General features: G+C 39.9%; 1 protein-coding gene across 1 annotated transcript in view; it reads left to right on the top strand.

Annotated features, from left to right (window-relative positions):
• Window positions 1-23,509, top strand: part of ptgfrnb (prostaglandin F2 receptor inhibitor b) — a 67,168-nt gene that overhangs the window by 5,061 nt on the left and 38,598 nt on the right. Inside the window, exons 2-5 of the mRNA XM_046057757.1 lie at window positions 1,065-1,177; window positions 1,874-2,132; window positions 8,263-8,667; window positions 12,820-13,230. Coding sequence (XP_045913713.1) covers window positions 1,065-1,177; window positions 1,874-2,132; window positions 8,263-8,667; window positions 12,820-13,230 — 1,188 coding nt within the window. The remainder of the gene's footprint in view (window positions 1-1,064; window positions 1,178-1,873; window positions 2,133-8,262; window positions 8,668-12,819; window positions 13,231-23,509) is intronic.

Here is a 23,509-nt window from a genome sequence, read left to right as displayed (position 1 = left end):
TTACACTCAACTGAGGAACAATGTAAACCAGATGGTTAGATTTTGATAAAACCACAAACCTTGCAATCTCACTAAAGAGCACTAATTATATGGTGAACAATGGAAACAAAATCAGAGAGTTACTTTTATATATAAACCTCACACTCTCTTGTTTTTTCTGCTAATCTTTGAAATCTGCCAGAGTGCTGACATACGTAACCAGTGGTGAGAGTCCGTGCCAAACAAAATGATGTGGGCACAAGTATTTGTGTGTAGAAATACATGCATACGGCGAATGCAATTCAGGTTTTAGCAGCATCATCATTGTCGTTACTGTTCAGGTCTACACAAGTTGCAACATGCTGTGTGTTGGTGCGTGTGTCTAAGTGAGATTGGTATCCATGTAAGTTTTGGCCAGAGTTGTCAACATCATCCCAGCCAGTGAGGCATTTAGCTTACAGATGTGTTAATGCTTTAATGCTGACAGTCCTTTTAGTCTGTTACTAGTCATCAGGCTTATGCTTGCTTGTAAAAGCAGAGCTTTATTTATATACCACATTTCATTCCAGGTGAAAGCACAATGTGCTGCACAGAGCAGGAGCTACCACGGAAGTTGCAGCCACGAAAAAAGATTGTACAGTAAACACATTAAAACAGACAGATAAGACAAAAGACTTAAACTATAATTTAGACCAACAGTTGACCGATACAAATAACAAATTTGAGTTTGTGTTAAAACCACTGAAGCGAGTAAGAATCAAATATTAGTTAAGACCAGCAAACCAGACTTCTGACAGGCGCAGCTAAAAAGGAAGGTTTTAAAAGTCAGGGAATAACCAGCCGGACTGGTCCAGATGACCTAAGGGGCTAGCTAGTTCATAGCTCACAAGCATGTCAGAGATATGCAATAGAGCATAATGCTTTCTTAAACAATATCTGAATACAACCTATTCATTCTATAAAAACGGAAGATTTAATTTTACAATTTTATAAAGATAGATATGTTAGACCCAACCTCAGTACACTTGTTTGTTTCTGTTATTCTTATGTTTTGTTTTTACAAAAATTCTCTCTTGTCCCTGAAGGTGGGTGCTTGGCCCGGGTGGTGACAGTGTCTCCTGGTCCTTTAATCCGGGTGGAGGGTCAGCCTGTCTCCATCACATGTGATGTCAAGGACTACTCGGGACCTCCTGAGCAGGTACATTTCTTTTATAACTCCATATCACATCTGGGTGTGTGTTATCTTTCTGACAGACTGATCAGTTTTAAAGGATAAAACTGGTGATGTTCTGTATTTTTGCTATTGTCAACAACTCTGATGAAAAGACTAGAACCAACAATGTGTCTGTGGTCCAATGGATCCTACTGAAAATGTTTAGATCTTCAGATATGTAAATCTTTTAAAAATGGGTCACAAATATATAGTTTTTAAAAAGGTTAAATTCCCAGCTGGGAAATATTTTTTAAGCAAGCATTAGCTAAACAGGAGGTGACTGTATGTTTGTCTGTATAGTACAAAATTCTCAGCCTTTTCTGCACTGTTGTCCCACTTTTAGATCCCAGAGTTCACTGCAATTAGAGAGCTGTTTAATTGTCATGAGTATGGCATTTTTAGTATTCTCTTTTGAACGTGGAGGGAGCGGCAACTGGTTCTTGAAATATTCTTACCTCAAACCTGTTGTGTTAAACATACATCAAAAGGACTGTGATGTTGGTTGCTCATGGACAGCTGACCACTGTTTGATGTGTTTTTTTTGACGGAGTTTAGCCTGAGGTTGGCTCCAGGGGAAAGCTTGTAGCGTTTTTATTAAATTCTTAGCTCATCCTCTTCAGAGCATTAAAGTCACACATTTACCTACTTTTCGACATGTGGATGATTGTAATGCCACTACAGGATTTTGAGTGGATGATGTCCAGGGAGGCGACCGGGGCGAAGAAAAAGATGATTTCCACCTTTGACACCGGGTACCCCGACCCGTTGTTTAGCAAGCGTGTCGCATCTGGCGACATCGCAGTAGAGCGGCTCCAGGACGACGAGGTGGAGCTGAAGATAGCGGAGGTGAAGTCGACTGATGCTGGGTTCTACTGGTGTCAAACGCCGAGTACAGACTCCTCCTTCAGTGGCAACTACGAGGCTCAGGTCAAACTCACAGGTGTGTGTGTATTGAGAATTTTATCAATGTCTGTCATGTGACTTTAGATCATGATCTAAATCCTTCTCCAGGAGCAAAATCTATAAAGAAACTATAACAATTTAATAGCATGTGAAGCTAGCAGTCTTAACCATGTTTTTGTGTGTGGGTCTGTGTGACACTAGCTGGCAATGATGGTTCATTTAACAGCTATCCCCATAACTTACTAATGCTCTACGGACCATGTATATATCCTCCAGAACACACACACACACACACACACACACACACACACACACACACACACACACACACACACATTCCCGATGGTTTTAGACAATTACTGGCTTATAATTTGGCTTTCACACTGACACACAACTCACCTCAACACATTCAAACACTCATGGTGGGGGAGCAGATGTCAGGTGGGAGTACTTGGCTTGAGTCAAATAAGGGCCAGGGGAGACTGAGAGAATATAAATACCGTCATGTGGCATATCATCAAAGCACCCCACAGGGACAAACGTTAAGTTACATGGCTTCCAGTGTTCAACAGTTTGAGTCGCAACATTGTCAACAGTTGGTAATAGTTGGTATAATTTTCCTGATCAAGATGAGGGAGAAGAGCCTTTAAGAGCGTTACAAACTATATTATTGTATTTAACATTCGTCATGATTATAACGAGGGAAGCACGGGTCAGATCTGCTGGATTGGTATCTTTGCCAGTAAAGATCTCATTAGGAAAGTCAGGCATCAACCAAACGTCCAGTCCATTTCTGATCTACTCGGTCCTTTTTACTGCAGTGAGCTATTGTTGATGTGTAAACGTATTGCTGATGCCACACCACTACTTTCTGCTTTTGTTTCACAATAAATGCATTTAAATGACAAGACAGTGGAAAGCCTTTACTGTGGAACTGGTGAAGTTAAATGTCAATTAATCTGCAGATTGATATTTTATTCATCTGCTTAAACCATAAATTGTCAAAAAATAGCAACAGACCCTCAGAACTTCAGAGTAAAGATTTTGTCGGTGTTTCAGTTCTGTCTAAGTTTTATTGCCATTTGTGCAGGTGGATTAACTTGGGAATATTTCTAACATCACAATTGATCAAATCATCTATGAAATGAAGATGTTAGACCTCACTGTCTATTTCAAGAACACCTTCACTTAAGTAGGAAAAACTCCTGTGGACATTACATCTGATAGCATATTCAGCACCATTATGGGAACAGCAGCTGAAGATCAGCACAGCAGGGAGGAAATCATCAGCATGAATGATGATGAGATTAACCAAAAACGCAACCTGCTTTACAAGAAAGTTAACTGCCTGGACTAGGCAGCCATTTACAAGTCAAACAAGCAGGAAGCTGATCTACAGCCTGCATAACCCCATTACTGGTCAGATATGGATGGCTACAGCACTTCCTCATACCAACTTGTCTGTTAAAAAATAACATACAGTATATGTGTGTCCTGCATCCCATGTTTGCTTAGCATTAAGTACGCTAGCATTGTGGTCATGATAGGGGAATGACTATAGTTTTGCTTAAATATTAAAAAAAGAGATCTCCTGTATTGTGATTTAAGTCAGTGTTGAGATATTTAATATTAAACTAGTACCACAATTGTTCCTCAACTTTTATTAAGTGCTTTAAGTTACCTAAATATAACGCTACTTGGCAGACACGTTCGATATAAAAAAAACTTAATCCGGGCAGTATATGCACTTGAAAATCAGTACTATACAAATGTCATTTTTAGGAGACAGGGTAATACTAATATACCAGAAAAGTATACATTTTTAACTTCCTGGCAAACAAATAAATCCCTTAAAGTACTCTCATTTAAAGTTTAAAACTAGCATTGGTACAATTTTTAAGCGTGAAAACCCAAACTGTTCCAGCCTCAAACCCCGATAATCAGACTTGTTTAGTTTACTAAATGAAGGTAGGAAATAGAGAGGAATGTCTTAATATTTACAGGCTTACCAACAGGTTGATGGTCTATAGTAGCCATCTTACAGATCTACATCCATGGCAATGTGTCCGACACACCGATGAAGCCATAAGTTTCACCCCAAGCTTCGCCAGTGTTTATTAAACTGTTAAAAGGAAATTATAATTGTATTCTGAAATAACTGATATTAAGCCCCCCCCCCCCACCCCCACATATTCCTATATTCAGAGTTAATATCAAAGCTCCACACAAAATTAGGACCTACAGTGGATTGTTTTAATCTTGCTTAATATTTTAAAATATTGCCTCTCTGGCAGGAATTTGACCCCAGTCTCATTATTCACTGACAGCTGCTGGCCCTGTTCACCAGCACCATGAACCAAATTTTCCTGGTGATATCTAGCCAATTCTGCAAGTTTAGGGTTTTATTTGTAGAGGTGATAATCTGTCCAGAAACAGTTTTCTGGTCCATAGGATCCTCTACGGACCTTACTGTGTACAGTTTTAATTTGGACTATTTTCTGAAACGGAGGGAAAGAGGAAAAACCCCATGTTCAGCATTTTCCTTTGAATTTAATTGGTTTTTCGCTCGCAGTTATCCAGTCAGTAATTATTACACACCCATTTTGACAACTTTATTTGTTTAAATTGTTTGTTTTTTTAATTTATTAGAAAGAGGGGTTTCAGGAAGAGTTCATGCTATTAGCCCTCAGATTTGAAAGATGAAGTCACAAACAGGGATTTTCTGACAGCAGGTTAGTTAGCTCCATAATGCACCATCATGTTCTGCTGCTCTCTGCTTCCCAGCACGGCTCCCCAGACACCTTGTTAAATTTAGACCTGAATTAACTAGGCAGCGCTGTTTATGTGCGAGACAGATTGTGTCGTGTATATGTGGAGCACATGCAGTAGTGTATTAGTGAGTAGTGTGTTTTGTAGTGTCCAAAGGGGAGAGTGTGTGTGTGTGAAGGAGATTGTTAGTCGTTAACAAGAGATGAGGAGTTAGATTTTTCTGCCGTAGGGTGTATACCAGTCGAGGCTTGTGCATCACGTTCGTCGGCACTCACTTTCATAAACACACACATAACCACGCGCTGCCTCCATCGCCCCACTGAGGCTTTTTGGTTATGTAAGAAGCAAGTGAAGTACAGGTCGCTCAGGGTTTGAAATCTCCTTTCAGGCTAATTTTAATTGATAGAGCAAAACGCAGATTATTCGTACGGCCTTCGTTATCTGCCACAGACACTCAAATCACTGCAGCACAGCAGCAGTAGTACTATGTACTCCAACTTCCACTAGTCTTGGTGGTGTCCAGTATCGCCCTGTTACGCACTTTATAGTTGCCTATGTTTAAAATACTTTAACCCTTTGAAGAAACCTTATCTCAGTGCCATAGCGCACTCTGAGCAACTGATTCTATGCCACAACATGTAAAATACTAGTTCAAGAATATTAAAACAAGCGCACTACAGTTTATAACGGATCTTCTGACAGCAGCCAGGCTTATGACAGCTTGCTCAACTGCATCAATCTCATCCACAGCTTGCTGCCATTTTGCTATCACTGTTTTAGCTAGCTAGCTATGTAGGAAGATGATGTGCCCGTTCTTTATCCCCCCTACAAATCTCTCATTGGCCAGCTGTTTCTCTAACTGGCAGACCCCGCTGACAATGAGCATAACCCCATCCTCTATATGAAACATGGAACAAATCTAAGAAGTGTTCATTTGACATTTTTAAAAGCATCCCATCTTGGTTCTCTACTGCTGAACACAGACACACACTATCATCTATATAGCTGTATTTCCAATGTGTTGAAGACCTGTGCTACCACTGACACTCCATCTGATTAGCCAGTTTATCTTGAAAATAATATGTATGCCATAACCAAACTAAGAGCTATGCCAAAAGCCTGTTGGGTAGACGAACAGGTAGAGTAGGTGTAGTATATTGCTGCCTTACCCAATCCGACTGGGACGTGTCACTGCCACTCCTTACAGCTGACGCAGGATCCTTTAGTTTTCCAATACTGTGTCACAGCCAGCACCTTCTTTCTCCACCTCCTCGATAAAGTTGTTCAAGGCTGCCACCTGAATATGGATAAAGTGCTAGATTATATCCTGAAGTACGTCTTTTATTCAACATTTATAGCTGAGACACAAAAATGTTTTTTTCTGAACACCTAAAAAATGTATCTTTCCCACAGGACGTGAATATGGCATAAATGTAATTCCCACAATACACAGCTTCGTACTCCTCATTCCCAGCCATCTGCTGTTTCTTGGATTCATTTGTTACACAACTAGAACTAGCTTCCAAAGGATAAGTCACCATTTATGTAAATTTGGGGATGAAACTTCAAATTGGAAAAGGTTTAGGGCTATGATTACTTATAAGTAGATGGTTTTATATTTCTTTTTTATATGTCTTTATAGGTAGATTATTAATTAGATATCAGACCTGAAGTCAGTTTTGTAGATGTGAACCTTGAAGTCTTTACTTGTATTTTACATTTTTTGGTGTAATTTAGTGTTTTTCATATGTAAAGGATCAAAAGAAATCTGTGGTGATGATAAAGCAAAGCCTGTAATGTGTGTTTAACAGTCATCCATCAACATTACTGAGCCTAACAGTTTTATTATTAACCCCCCACGTCTTCACTGCAGACGTGCCATTTGTCAAAGGATCTAATGTCTTTTCCTTTACTTTCCCTGTTGTGAAAAGCAGAGGTGAAACTTATTTGTGGTGTTGTTGTTGTTGTTGTGGAGGCATTTGAAAGCAAGGCAGAGCTCCCAACAGCATATCCAGCAGTGATAACTTCCCCACTTTTTTTTTTTATTTCCTCTCGCTGAGTGACTCATGATCCTTGTTTATGTGTCATAACAAGAAAAGAAAAGAAACAAAGCAATGGCAAAAGCTGCTCCGTTAAGACCTGCTCCAACTCTTGAATGTCACATTTAGCAGCCGGTGCAGTTCAGGAAGAGACCAGAGTTTCAAATTAACCAGGAACCTTTTTTTTTTCTTTTTTTTTTCTCGTTGTCGGAACAAAAAACAAGCACAGAGTGAGAGTGGAGGAAAATCTGCTGGTGTGAGAGTGAAATAGTTTACTGTGTTACCTGAGCAGGCAAGTCATTAACCTTTATGGACACTCCCCTGGGTGTGTTTCTCACACACACAATCACAAATTCACTGTATTATCAGGAGCTGTTTGTTTATTTAACTCTCATTCAGCCAGTGACCTTGATAACAGTACAAGAGTTTTACATTGTGTGAGACATTGTGCGTAATATTACGACATATTAATGTCCTGGAAGTTTACATTAATCTTGTGTGTGTGTGTGTGTGTGTGTGTGTGTGTGTGTGTGTGTGTATATATGTATATATATATATATATATATATATGGGCAGAACAAAAAACAACCTTGATTGTGTCGTTATGTCTTTGCTTCTGGTTTTTTGCTAAAGAATTAGAAGCTTTGTAAAAGTGGAAATTGTTTTAAACAGATCATTGCAGTAATCAAGACCTTCTTGTTGCACACAGCTCTGAATATGCCTCCAGTAATAGACAGTGAAGACAAATGGGGAGAAAATGCAAATGTGCCGCTGATTATCCAAACTCTGTACCAGTAACAACAAAGAAGAATACAAAAGTAATAAAAAAGACAAAATCTAAATAAACACCAATATAAGCATATTTAGTTTTATTTTTTTAATGAGCAAGAGGTTTGATGTACACTAAACTGTAAAAGGTGCGTCCAGCATTTGAAAGTAGATTAAACCAACTTGTAACCTCAGTTAAAATCAAACTACTCTCTTCGACTGACACACACACTTTCTGCAGTAGTTTCCTAGTAAAAAGTGTAAATTGTCATCAGTAGAAGGTTTTACTGTGAATCAGCTGTAAGAATACAGAGCAAAGGAAGCAACTGCAGAAGTATCTTTAGCTACGGACACACCAAGCAAATGGAAATTATCTTCTATGCAGGCAGTAATTCTCTGTATTTAGACTAAATATTTACTTTTAAAAGCCTGGCAGATGTGTCCTGTCACTGTAAAAGGTGGAAAACACTCCACAGTGGCAAATAAAGAAAGAAATGGATGTGTGTTGAGAGCTTGAAGTTTCTTGTCTTTGTGTTCGGTGATATTCATGTGTATTCCTAAAATCTTTGTTTTGTCTCTTTTTCCCGTCAGTCATCCCCAACACCCTCAGGGTCTCCTCCCAGACCCCGCCCCCAGTTGTCCCAGAAGGTAGTGACATGACGCTCTCCTGCAACATCACCCGGCAACTCACCCACCCCACCTACCTGTCTGTCACCTGGTCGGTGAAGAAGGGAACGACATCGGAGGAAATTTTGACATTTGGCCCTCAGGGAGACGTGGTCACAGGGCCGAAGTACACCCGGCGCTTCGCCGACGGAGGCATTCGATTGGTTCCTGGGAAGGATGGATTGTTTGAATTGGTGATTTCCAGAGTGACATCGTCTGACGAAGGGATTTATGAATGCAACGGGACGGAATGGACGCATGAAAATGGCAAATGGATAAAAATCGTGGAGAGCACAAAAGAGATGGGCACTGTTGCTGTTACTCCTACAGGTAAGAAAAAGAACAACAGCAAAAGTATAATAGTAGTAACAGCAGAAGCAGCATCACTATCAGTGTAGCAGTAGTAAATGCAGTAATGGTTGCAGTAACAGTTAGTTTAGAAGAAGAGTTTCTGGCATTTTATTTCTCTTAAATAATACAATGCTTTTATTTCCCACAATTTCCACAGCTACTGACGTGCCTCTAGGGATTCAAATGTCGGCCAGTAGGTCAGACCACCACTGTGGTCCAGAATGAAATATCGTGACAGATGAAGGTCTTTTCATCTAGCGTCATCATCACGTTGCCCAATACTTTGGTTTATGGCCAAATACCTGAGAGGTGACTTGAGTTAGTGTCCATTAGGACTGAAGACTACAAGTTAGAAAATGGTAAAGCCATTTCCTTCTCACTCCACACCGTCTTCCCCAAAGTTACTCAGAAATTGTAAGCCGTTACTTATTACTCCTTAAAGTAAAATTACTTTACTTATTACTGGTTGATAAAAGTAACTAGTTTCATTACTCGTTACATTACTATATTACTTTCACTAATAATAAGTAATTATAAATGAAATAGTAGTATTGTTGTAATACGAATTTGGAGATGACAATTACACTAAAGGGAGCAATCAATAATCTTCAAGCCTCTTTCTTGGTTCTTGATGAAAGTGATAACTACACTGTATGTGTTTCACAGTTTCCTGTGCTACTTAGTTGGATATGGAGTGATTTTGGAAGAAAATGAAGGAGGAGAGGGAGGGACGTGGGAGAGTTCTCTCTCTGTTGTGTGGCTGTCTTTTATTTTAATGGAGTCCTCTCCTCTGTGAGACTTTTTTTTTGTTTTTTTTTTTCCTCTTTGCCTCGCTCTGTCCCACGAGGCTCGTGACCCTCACTGTCTGTCTTTCTGTCTCACTCTGTCCTCAGAGAGGCCCCTACACTCACACACGCACATACACTCTCTCTCTCTCTCTCTCACTCATTCACAGTGGTTGCTGTGGTCACCATATCTTAGATCTTTCTGGTCTACCATATCCTCTTAAAGTGCTGGAAAAACACCCAGTGGGTTGTAATGAAACCAGAGATGAGCTGGACACACAGGTCTCGGTCTCCCGTCCATTGTGTCCCAGTCTGTTCATATTGACTTACTGACTTGAGTAAAGAGGATAAGAAAAGCCATACCGAGTGGGCTTTGTGTCTTTTGTCCTTTTTCAGACACCATACAGAGACTCTTCCCACATACTGCAGCCTAGGTTGTTACTGGAGACCGTATCCAAACCCCTGATCCAATTGGTTTGAAGATTCACAGAAGAGACTGACAACTGTTTTTAATTTGCTGGACTTTTTAATAGAGAGGGTTGTAAAGTTCTTCTTTAGCATCACTGATGAAAGGTGCTTTTGGAAACTAAAAGTTTTCTTGTGCTCTCCTCTAAATCGCTGACATTTAAGGATGACTGTTTACATTGTCTTTAAAGATTATATACTCTTATCTTAAGTTTCAACTAACTTTGCCTCTGATGGTTTATAAGCTAAATGGATTCACATTTCAATCTTCTCCCCTCTATCTTTTGTTCGCCTGTTTTCTGTCTCCATTATTTTGATAGGCTGACTTTTATAAAGTGAAACTTGTATAATGTATAAATTCATTCCACACAGACTGATATATTTCAAGGGTTCATTCCTTTTATTTTTGATGATTATAACTGACAACTAATGAAAACCCCAAAATCAGTATCTCAGAAAATTAGAATATTGTGAAAAGGTTCAATATTGAAGACAGCTGGTGCCACACTAGAATCAGCTAATTAACTCAAAACACCTGCAAAGGCCTTTAAATGGTCTCTCAGTCTAGTTCTGTACGCGACACAATCATGGGGAAGACTGCTGACTTGACAGCTGTCCAAAAGACGACCATTGACACCTTGCACAAGGAGGGCAAGACATAAAAGGTCATTACTAAAGAGGCTGGCTGTTCACAGAGCTGTGTCCAAGCACATTAATAGAGAGGCGAAGGGAAGGGAAAGATGTGGTAGAAAAAAGTGTACAAGCAATAGGGATAACCGCACCCTGGAGAGGATTGTGAAACAAAACTCATTCAAAAATGTGGGGGAGATTCACAAAGAGTGGACTGCAGCTGGAGTCAGTGCTTCAAGAACCACCACGCACAGACGTATGCAAGACATGGGTTTCAGCTGTCGCATTCCTTGTGTCAAGCCACTCTTGAACAAGACACAGCGTCGGGCTAAAGACAAAAAGGACTGGACTGCTGCTGAGTGGTCCAAAGTTATGTTCTCTGATGAAAGTAAATTTTGCATTTCCTTTGGAAATCAAGGTCCCATAGTCTGGAGGAAGAGAGGAGAAGCACAGAATCCACGTTGCTTGAAGTCCAGTGTAAAGTTTCCACAGTTAGTGATGGTTTTTTATGTTCATACTTTTCAGTTGGCCAACATTTCAAAAAATCCTTTTTTTGTATTGGTCTTAAGTAATATTCTACTTTTCGGAGATACTAAATTTGGGATTTTCATTGGCTGTCAGTTTTAATCATCACAATTAAATGAACTAAACATTTGAAATGTCAGTCTGTGTGTAATGAATGAATATAATATCCAAGTTTCACTTTTTGAATGGAATTACTGAAATAAATCAACTTTTTGATGATATTCTAATTAATATGACCAGCACCTGTAATGCCAATATTAAAAAGTTTCTTACAAAAAACAAACTTACGAAAATAAACATAGAAAGTGGCATGAAAAGAAAATATTCAAGTACAGTACAAATACCTCTAATTTTTACTTCACTTAAGCAGGCCTACTGTACTGACTGTCCACCGCTGGAAATGACTACATCTTAACACTTCAGAGCTGCCTATAAACTATACAGCTTACCTCTGTAGCCAATCGCTGTACCGTAGCACAAGCACCAGCTGTCAGTGGGTCGAAATGTCAGTTGTCTCATCTGCCTGAATAGAAAGATATTCAGCATTTTTTACTTCCTCGAGAATGTAATCTTTAACTGACAGCATGCAGTCCAAAAGTTTGTTTTGCACAGTCGTTGAGATGCCTTTTGAAAACAGTAGCTGTCTTAAGGTGCGCCTCCAACAGACTGTCCACCGAGGCAACAAGATCTACTGAAAACGCCAGGGTTGTCAAAGGATTCGGTCTCATTGTGGTAGAGCAAGGCCAGCTCAACTTGCCAAGCTTTTCTATTGTACCAATGGCGGAAGAAGCCTCGCACGTACGTTACCTTTCTCGCTATCTTGTTGGCTGATTTTGATGTCAGGTTGATCTGGGCCAAGCTCTTGACATGTTGTTTCTCTACCAAAGTTCTCCTCTCAAATGGATTTTGAAGATCAGATCTTACTGAATTTGTGGGCGGCTGAAAGCCACTGACTTGAGTTCCGCATTCATCATTGTCTACAACGTCAGGTGTCCCTACTCTACTGACTGACTCTGTTTAGGGTGACAATATTTTATATATTGCACATTATTGTGCATTTTAGACACACATATACTTAAAACAAGTAATTATTGTTTATTTCAAAAATGTTTTAAATTTAACTTATTTTAAAAAGAAAAATCAAAACTTTCATAATTCATTATCAGAATTTAATTATTCTGTTAATTAACTCTTTGAACTTGATTTGATGTAATTTGCTTAAAAAGTGCGTCCCAAGGGAATGATAGTGGAGCAACATCATATGGCTCAAAGGCTTCATCATTTATACAAAGTTTTCAGTTGTTTTCTCTGTCAGCAGTCCGTATGTGATGTTGAACTGTTTAGTCTGATCAGTATAGTATCATCATCTGAATTTCAGAATCAGTTATTTTTGTGTGAGTTAACTGATTAAACAGCCAAATAACTGTTTAATAATTTTCTGGATAAAAATCAGTGGACACTGAAAACGGCTTTCTTTACACATGTTCAGCCCAGACTAAAGACACTGAAAGTCCACTAATCGCCATACCTTTTCTTCTACTCATTGATTTGATTGCAGAGTCTGGTATTGTTGTCTTTGTGCAGAATACTTCAGTAATGCGGACAAATCTTTAAAATTGTAGCACTTATTAAGGACCAAAGGAGTCTTTGTGTTAAGCCATCATCTTGTTTATGTTGCCTGTACACATAATGATGAAGGGACTAACTCTGTCTCCGTCTTCTCAAGGTCGGTCCCTCAGCGTGAATGCTTCATCCTCCTCCTCCCCCTCCTCCACGTCTCTCCTCCTCTCCCCCGGTAACACACTGAGCCTCCTCTGCTCCATCGTCGCCGACAACCTGCCCGCCCTCGCCCTGGAAGTGACCTGGCTGGCCGACGGCCGCGAGATCATCACCATGGAGCGCAGCGGGGTGGTGATCTCAAACACCTCCTCGAGCAGCGCACAAGGAAAGCGAGGGGAGGCAACCTTGGAGCGGACGGGAGCTGGAGAATACAGGCTGGGGGTGACAGGGGTGAGCGGGGAGGACGGAGGGGCGTACACCTGCCGCATCCGAGCCTTCATCGAGAAAGGAGGAAGGAGGTGGCATATGGCGGCCGAGAAAACGTCCAGCCCTTTGACTGTGAAGGTGTCGCAGATCAGTGAGTGAAACAACTGTTGGTTTTTTTTTAATGCTGCTTTAAGATGTTCGGATGATTAATGCAACATAAAGACATGAGTTTCAAAAAAGTCAGTTGCAAATGGAAGCACATTTCTCCCCAAAAAATGGAAATTGAGTCTCTCATAGTTATGACCTTTATAAATATAATGAAATATAGTCATATCCTAAATACATCTTTTGTATTTAAAGTTCTCACTTAAAAGATAGTTTTAATGATTTTTCTTATAATTTTGATTTAAATACTAAATGAGGTCAACGATTTGATATAAAATAACCTTATTTGAATTAATCAATTAGTTGTTGTATATAAAATGTCAGACAGTAGTGAAAGTTTCCCAGAATCACAGGTGATGTCATCGGGTTGCTTATTTGTCTGAGCAACAGTTCAAAACCCAAATATAAATGAATTTACCAAGATAAAGAACAGCAGATCCTCACATTTGAGAAGCTGAAACCAGCAAATAATTAGCATTTTTTTCTTGATGTCAATTCAGTTATCCAAATCGTTGACGGTTAATGACTTACTACTTTGGGAAGAGCTGACTAAGATGTCACCCTGACATGAAACTGAATATTATCTGGAACTTTGTTGATCAAGATGTTGCTCTCAATCCTGTTCTTGTTGAGTGGAAGTTTAATGAAAGTCAGGGTTAATTTTAGTGTTTGGTTTCCAGGTTTTGTGATGTGACACAGCTAACTATGGTGCTCATTTGCTAATTAGCATTTGATGGTGTTCTGAGCTAGATTTCTTGGAAGTGGTCAACATGGATTGTTTAATTACTGTATGTCAAATAGCTTATTTAAAATGTAGAATTATCCCTAAAATATCACATTATCACTGCCAAGGTTTGTGGACCAAAATATTCAATCTTGTCTATATTATATGTCTAGCTCTGGGGAGAAGTTGAGCACTTTACTTTAGAGTGGTTGGCCATTTTTACCCGCATGGTGTGTTTGGGGACAGTTTGGCAAAGGGGGGGGGGAGATAATAGAAAAGTAGATGTAAAGCACCATGTGCATGTATGATGTCACGATTTGTGGATGTGTAACAGATCTGTGGTGCCACAGATGAATCTGGAGTCTCAAGGGGAAACTCGTTAATCCTCTAGTCAGCCTGTTGACTCCTGTGGCGAGGACGATTGATTAGTCATGCCTGTCCTGCACTCTGCTACCTCTGGGTATGCTGTTAGAGTGTGTGTGTGTGGTGGATTTCGCAGTGGTGTCAAACACAGTCAACAGTAAATTAATTACTGACATGGTGGGTGGTCCGTTGGTCTGTCTCTTTTCTGAATTACCTCTGGTTTGGAATTTTTGGAATTTTACATCATGTTGCTTTTTCTGTAGTGAAGGGGAATGTATTTGGCTTGCATGGGGATGTATTAGATATGCAAGTAGATATGGAATTAGTATGGTTGCTTCCTCCTAAATGAACATAATGATATAAATTAGGATGCTCATTCATCCCTTTTATTTTTTGTGTGTTCTCTTTGATTTTGACTCTGAAGAAGTATGTTCCGATCAGGCTTGTAGGAACAATTTCAGAAACCAATTTAATGTGACTGATTATAACGGGCAGATCAAATAAAATCCACATTCTTTTCTTAAACATTGTTACATATATTTATACCCTAAGAACCGAATAATTTCTGTTGAATTGGCGTAATACAATCTAATTAACTATACATCTTAGCACATAAAAGTGCATGCGTTTAACCCAGGAAGCTTTGGCAGTGAGACGGTCATGATCTGTTAGCTTGACCGTGCTAGTTGGAGTTAGCCCCTGGATATGTAGATCATTTGGCGAAGGTAAATGAGAAGCTGGAAAAAGAGCCGGTGTCATTTAAATCAGTCATTTGGAAGACATATGGTTTCTCAGTAAGTTACAGCCACACTGGACAAAGAGTTGTTGATTATGTCTCCATAAACATGCTGAACATTTTGAGACAGCATCACCTAAATGCTTCTGATACACGGTCTGAGCTGCACTATAATGTTCCTTCAGACCCATATTTCCGGCAGTCCATAGTGCCAACTGCCTTTGTATACACAAGCAGAGGCTGCAGTCGACCAGGAATTATCAGCTCTCATCACAGATGACTGAGCCTCCAGGGCTGCACAGACTTAAACACGTCAGCTGAATGTGAAAAGCTTAAACTTGTGTTGCTGCTGGCTCAGATGGTGACACATTATGTTAATTTGCTGTCTTGCCAAGAGTAAGATTGAGATCGATACCTGGCTTGCATCTGTAAACTAAATATGAAGCTGTAGTTAGCTTAATTTAGCATAAAGACTGGAAGCCGGGGGGGGGCAGCTCTTGTCAAAGGTCACAAAATCCGCCTAACGCCACCCCCAGAGCTCACTAATTAACACATTAGCCCTCGTGTTTTTAATTGAATGATTTGTCGTTTTACTGGGAGTTGCATCCTGGAACTATTGCTTGGCAAGGTCAGTAACTTTCCGGAGTCTCCACTGGCAACTGATAAGAGTTTAGCTTGCAGCTTCACACCAACCTCAACGACCCAAAATTTGAATTACTATAAACAAGTTAGGTGTTAAAACACTTTGAGGCCCCATCCACACTACTCCGTTTTAGTTTATAAACGGTGAATTAAAACGATCTCTGTCCACACCAGCGTTTTAGAGTTGATCTCCGTCTACATTAAAACGACTGAAAACGTAAATCTACTGGCTGTTCACGTACACTGGCCACGTGCGTGCCGGTGTAAACATGAAGCAGATGGTCTATTCCGTAGTTACAGAAGATTTGGCGAAAGAATAAAGTGATGCAGACGAAGAATCAGACCAGATTTTTTTCCAAGGACCAATAATGAGCTAGGACTGTTACTGAATGTAACACGGAAGTGTGGCTTCGAAAAACAGACTGCGAGTCGTCGCGAAATAAACTGCGACATACACAGTATAAGTGTAGGCAGATAAGTGTTATTTGCATGTTAGCTTTGACAGAAAGGAGCACTGTGCTGAGTGATGGAGAGACGGACAGATTAAGCGCTCCGACTGATCATAAAGCCAGCTGTGGTTATGTCATAAAAGTTGGATTTCTGACAAACTCCCATTTCCCAATGAAATGGACTTTAATGAATAAATAAATACTTGTTACATAATTGCTCTCAGTTCAGCTACAGTACCAGTACTATATTTAATACTTTAGGGAATTTCCAGGAAGTGTTTTGGCAGATTGACTCCCTAAAAGTTTAGTGTGAGCTCATTAACCCAAGTGTCATATTATTTTGGGGACGCTTCAATTTCCCCACTCCCCACTCTCTGTGTACAGAATAAAAGACTTTTATGGTGTCTAGTTGGCTTTGGTGCTTCTTGGCCATGATATTGTCAGTTCAGTTCAAACACCCCTCACTGAGCCGTTTCCCCCTCAGGAGTTTGGCATGGATGGGTGCCACATGATACTGACATCAAAAGGAAATCAGACAAATTTTAAGTATATATTGGACATTCAAATAACATGTCATTTACCCATAAATCCCTGCTGTTCAGTCAAAAGCGGCCATCTTTTCTCCTCTTTCATGCAATCATTTGTGTATTAACACTTAAGCAAATTAGATCTGAAAGACATTGGAAAACGCATCTTCTGACAGTGACTAATTTCACCATATCTAATCCAATTTTAGGGTTTCCTCGAGACTTTTATTGAAGTCAGGATTGAAATTCCACTAAATCAGCCTTTATTTTAAATAATTTTTTAACATAAATGATAAAACATGGTGCCTTTTTAGTTTTCTTGGTCATGGTAATTTCTTTCCATTTATTTAGTATTAGTACATGGCAGATTCTACTTCCCCTACTCCTTTTGTTTGCCTACTTTGGGAGTGGGAGGATCGGTGTTTGTTTTGTTTTTAAACAGTATTTTTCACTTTTACCATTTTCATTTCAACACAACCATTCTTAAAAAGCCTGTGAAACAAATCCTGGACCAGCTTGTGACAGCATGTGACTCTCGCCACACACATTCAATGGTAAGGAATCCCCAATTCATTTCACAAAAAAATTAATCAAATAAAAATGACATTTAATAAAATGTATGAAAGTGATTAAAATGTCACTGCAGTCTTAACAGAGTGTATTAGATGTATGTGGGGGGTTGACCTTTATGAAATCAGAGCAGGACCACTTCACTGATATTTCATAACTGACTGTTATCAGCTCCTTATCGGGTCTCTTTACTGTGTTTTTGTGGCTTTGCTGTCACTTACTTGTTTCCTGCATTGTTATTGCTGTGACTATACTATACTGTTCTAATATTCCTCCCATCAATATTTAAAACTAATCAAATCTCTACATCATGTTGTGTAGACCAGTTTTATTGAGCATAACTCTTTGGTGACAAATTAATTTCATTTCGTATTGCTGCTTCATGAAAAAAGCCTCATGCGGGTTTGCCAGTGAAAAGGTTTCGATATGAAGCAGGAAATGTTTGGTTTGCATAAGCAGTAAATTCACTTATCTCCAATACGCCTGTAAGAGAGCGAGCAGGACACCATAATGTTTCTTATATTTAAAAGTACAAAGAGGAACAGAAGGCCACAACAGATTGAGTTTAGTGCAAGACATGGCTTGGTTTTAGAGAGGAGACTGTCCCAGGTTGGCGTGGTTGACTGCCACAGAGCAATCAAAGCTGGCTACATCCAGCCTGTGCAAAAACATCCAAAGGCTATTTTCACACTGACTGCAAAGGTCCCATTTGTGGAATGCCATGCTTTTACAAATAAAGGCATTTGTCTAAGTCTGGCCATTTGGACTGGATTTTTGCCAGTCCTGGATGGTTCAGGGGACTGCAGCAGGTGCTTGTACAGTGTTCATATAGGAGAAATTAATATTGAGGGTTTTTTTACATTTTGCATTTTTGTAAGCAATTTTGAGGTAACAAAACAAACAAAATGTGCTCATTCAGTTTCATTTATATAGTGCCAAATCATAACAAAAGTTCCCACCATGAGCAAGCAATTTGCCACAGTGGCAAGGAAAAACTCCCTTTTTCTGGCAGAAACCCCAAGCAGAACTGGGCTCTTGGTGGGCGGCCATCTGCTTCGACTGGTTGATTGTGTTCAACTTTCCTTCACTGCGCTACCTAATTTGTCATGTATAGGGTTTCTTTTTTTCTTTAGAGCCTTTCAGTGTTTATGGAAAAACTCAAACACGATGCTGCAACTTTGAAGTTATTTATAATTAAACAAAGGTTCCTTAGCATTCGGCATATAGCATATTTGGGACTCATGGGAGGTGTAGTATTTCTATCTCTTGCACCCCCACAGTAAAGATATTCTGCAGGACTTCAGAAAAGAACAATGAAAAACATGCAGATTGTTTTTCTATTTTCGCTAATTTACTGTACATAACATCTACACTGGTATAAAATGGCGAAACCCTAATCCTTATTCGACTATTTCTAAACCAACAAATAAATTAAAGCATTTCATTTAAACCAAAGTGAGTGATTCACGGTGGACGAAGTGTGTTTTCTGGTTGCAGTGCTGTAAAGATTGCTACATCCTGAATGTCAACTAGAGCCTTTAGTTAAAATAGCAACCGTCTCTTCTAGATACACAGAAGCTTGCTGAAGCCTCGAGGATCTATGTTACATTTAGAAAAATCAACCAGGCTTTATGGACACACGCAGTGAGTTAATGTGAGGGCATGCCTAAAATATCAAGGAGTACATTTTGCCAATCACTGCGTTGTTGTTGTTGTGGGGTGTGTGTGTGTGCGCGCTTCAAACACACTGTGTGTGTCCTACATACTGAGGGTATGAGGCTGTTCTCACTAGTGGAACTCCTACATTTTTGCCTGGGGCTATACATTCCTTCATACTGCATATGCCGACTCACACCATGAGAGCAACATTTCTAATTGCCTAATATATATTTCATCCTGATTCCTCTTGAATATGAGCTTAAACTTTGTGTGTGTGTTGTCAACCAGTCAGTTCCGATTCTATTGATGTGCGGCCTTGAGGTTGCTTCCTATTCCCACAACGCTTTGCCACAAGCACAGCCTACCAGGAAGCACAAAAAGAGTTGGAGAACTTGTTTAGGAGCTCCCCACAGCAAGAGCACATACACAACACACACATTTAAGGGGGTGTAATTCCTCTCACCCATGGCTACACTTCCCCAGTGTGCGTGTTGTTATGTCAGCTGGAATTATTGTCAGTGGAGCCACACAAAAAAGGACTGCTTATATTTCATGCAAACTCATGTTTATTTTTCATAGCTTATCATAATATTTATGAATACATACAATATGTACAGTATATGTGAATGTCTGTATATATTAATATTGGATAGATGGCTTTTTGCTCATCTACTTGGTATTGATGGCAGATTTTTACAGTTACTGGAGATGAATGTATTTCTGCACTAATACATGTAGCTGTTGTTCTATGGATTTTTTCACGTTAAACTAGAAGAAAACAAGAGTAGTGCTCCTTTCACCCAGAAAGTCCGTGACATGTCTAGTACTCAGGGTCAGGTTTGTCCCAGTCATCCTGCTGTGAAGCTGCGTTTATACTTTCTCAGTTTATCATGCATCGCTCATAAACCACAAACCTATTTTATAATATACTGTATATTTCTTACACATGTTGGACACATTTAGTCCACTAAAATGTATCAACACTGCAACAGTGAAGTTCAAATTTAGAACAGCAGAAGATTTTTTTTCTTTTCTTATTGATTATGGCACCATCATACTCCCAAGAGTAATTGCTAAGGTCTAGTATTACGCCAGCTTCATTACAGCAGAATCCTAAAAGGCAAGAATCTTAAACTGTCACTGGCTTTATATAGTTTATCCACATTATCCAAACCACTTTATTTGACGGTAAAACCAGAAGTCAATGCACCTGAAATGTTGCTAATAATCCAAGGAGCCCAACTGAAGGAGCAGATCAGTGTGCCCCAAAACTCCCGTGAGCCTGAATTGAACTTCAGCTTCTGCTTCTTTTTTATTGTATTCATCTTTAGCTTTCTCCGTCAAAGGACTTCATTATAAAATGACAAATATGTGTGGCTGGCCTGAGGCCACGCCACAACGAGGGATTCAGTGATTTGAGTGGATGTCTGTGCAGTTCAGCTGCTGTTCCACACTGAGAGGAGCAAGGGGAGGTGGTTAAGGCACTGACTCAGGTCACATCCCCACTCCTTTGGAAGTGTTCCAGCATGACTAATATGAGACCTCGAGACCTCAGTGCAGACACCCTGTAGTGATCGTGTCTCCCAACTGACCTGTGAGGGCCAGGTGGAGCTTGAGGAAATTGCTGGCGAAAATGATACAAAGGAACGTGTCTTGGTCCCTGTATTGCATACCGTATTTGATTACAATCACTTACTATCCCTTTAATCCAGCTTTCTTCTTCAGTAATCAATGCTTAAACAACCAAACTGAAGAAGATATTTGCAGTTTTTTGCAACATTTCAAAGGCTTGCATAAAATTCACTGAACGTTTGGATGGAAGCAACGGCTGACTGGAGAAACCAAGCAGCTTCACCACACTTTACTTTTCATTCATTCTGCAGTGCGTATGGGGGAAATTACACAATGCTTATAGAGTATGGGACCCTTGCCAGGTGTTTCGACGGTTGGTGTGGCTGTGTCCCATCGGGTACCAGCAAGACAATGAAATGTAGCCAGACAGTGGTTTATGAAAGTATGAGACAGGATTTAACAACTCTGTTAAGTTACAATGGCAACAATTATTTTATCTTTACTTTGTCTTGATGATAGCAAGGTAAACTGTAGAATTAGCCCATTCAGGTTACAAAGTAATCCACCAGGAATTTTCATTTGCATGTATTTGATTGACATTTAAAGAAACGAGGGGCCATTCTGAACACAGTCTGTTTCCTCTCATGATCATTTAGGGATGCTTCAGGACAGTGTGTAGCTGTAAGCAGAACTGGTTGGCCATTCATTTTTAGGTTGTTGGTTCGATCGCCCCCCCACCATCCCCACCTTGCCCTGCCCACATGTTGAAGTCTTTGAGCAAGACACTGAATCCCAAATTGGTCCCAATGTGTGTTTTAGACAGAAGCATCTGTCAAATGTAAGAAACCATAATGATTTTTCAGTCACACTAACTTTATTTCATGCAGAATTGACGGGTGAAAAACATTTTTCTTCCCTAAGGAAGCAGTTTAAGATACTTCCTGCAGCTCTCCAGCGGTTTCCTAAACTCGGATCTATCAGTCAGTAAAATATAAAGGAGCTAAATTAAGGAGGTCGTACATGGCCACAGGCTGTATGAAGCTCCAGTCTGTGGTGTTATGATGTTTAGCATCTATACTTTTCAATGCCATCATTCCCTTTGGAGAGCTTCCACCTTCATTCACTTAACCAATGCAGTTTGTATGTGGAGCAAATGTTGGCATGATTTTCACACTGCCTCATCCATTACCTAAGTATTTATTATTTGGCCTGTATATATGATGCATTGCAAGCAGCATGAAAATGTGCATTGTCTACTTGCAGAACTGTCATGATTAATATTTCATTTTTAAATCTTTAGTAATGAATTTCACTCTACATCAATGGGATGAAAAATGATATTGGATATGTTGAAATGGGTGTCTGTAATAACAAAGTCATCGGGAAGCCTGACATGGGTAGTAACAGATGACTGTAATCAGCCTGCACACACAGTAATCTGATTATGTGTTGTTTTAGCTGTAATCTGTGACGTAAAAAGTACATCTGTTCAGCGTGTGTCAGCTCCCACTTCCCCTCTGTCCTGGGAGACGCTGAGTGTGTTGACAGAAAGAGGGAACAGCTCATATCTGTTTTTTCTAACACGCACGCGTGCGCACATACTCTCTCTCCAGTGAAACCAGAGCGTCACACATGCCTTTGGTTGTTTTGGCAGCATTCTTCTGTTGCTGGAAATGACTGGCCATGGTTGGGAGTGGAGTTCCCTGTCCAGCTCAATGGCACGGTTGCTGCCAAGATTGACCTTCCTCTCCTCTGCTTGTCAGAAACATTATTATTATTATCATGGCATACAGCCCACCTGTAAATGAGCCGAAGCAGCAAACAAACTGACCAGTGAAAGCCCGGCTTCACGGCTTCTGAACTCCCACTGAAACGCATCTGAAGGCTGCACTTCCCTGTTGCTGCTACATAGCGAGAGTGGATGTGTGTCTGTGATATGCAGACAATGGCTCACTCCCTTGGATCAATAGTGTCAGATGTACGCAGGATGAGGATGTTTTGCCCATTTAGAGAAAACATAAACTTTTGAGGGGAACTGCAGAGTCTGGTAATAATTATTTGTGAAGCCATCCCTATGAGAAGGAAGGTGACATTTACCTTGAGGCTCTCGGCATTTCAGTTTATATTCTATAGTACATATTTCACTCACTGTTTGTCTGCTTTTCTGTGATAGTAAACTGAATGTATTTGTTTTGGACACCTCTTCTGAGGACATTTTTAATAATTATTAGATAACATAATTGGTAGATTAATGAACAGTGGAAATAATCATTAGTTTACAATAGAAGTGCTTTCACTCTCAAATGGAACAGTCAGTGTGTTTGCTAATGATTTGCACTGTGGGTATCAGAAAAAGAATGAAACACAGGAGTCAGTGGCAAATGAATGTCACCATTTCATCCACTGCACACTAACAGTCTCCAACTAAATGTAGCTTCTCAAAATGAACACATGCAGTGCGATGCAGATGAAAGCCATTTGTTGTGTTATTGACATTGACCTATTTTTCCTGACTCTGCTTCCCCGAGCCACACACTAATAGAGCCTTATCTCCTTTTTAAAGCTTGTTTTTACACAATTTGTGCTCTGCTAGACTCTACAGAGGGTGGAATGGCAGGAAGAGCAGCAGATTCAGTTTTGAGGACGTGACATGCGGTCAGCAGCATCACTGTTCGATGGTGTTTTGGGGTTTTTCATAGAAACCGCAGGGTGTTGAATGATTGATGTTGGTTTTAACCATTAAACCACTAATTGCCTGTGCAGTTACTGTTTTCAGACCTGCGATCAAATCATTGTTGTACTCAGGCGACTTGACATCAAAAGAGAAAGCTATGTCAACGACAACATCTGTATTGAGTCATTGGTGGTGGTGAAAAGCAAAATCACTAATCACAATGAGTCAGAGGGGAGAGTAAGTTTTCTTTTTATCTTGCCACTCCAAGCACAAGTATGTCAGTTTTGTTTTTGAAGTCTTAGGTCTGACTTTATCTTTACCAACGGCAACTCCAATAGACTTGTCATAC

This window comes from Micropterus dolomieu, linkage group LG01 (assembly GCF_021292245.1).
Source record: "Micropterus dolomieu isolate WLL.071019.BEF.003 ecotype Adirondacks linkage group LG01, ASM2129224v1, whole genome shotgun sequence".
Lineage (NCBI taxonomy): Eukaryota > Metazoa > Chordata > Actinopteri > Centrarchiformes > Centrarchidae > Micropterus > Micropterus dolomieu.
The sequence above is the reverse complement of the archived record's forward strand: the minus strand, read 5'-3'. Positions and strand labels throughout refer to the sequence as shown.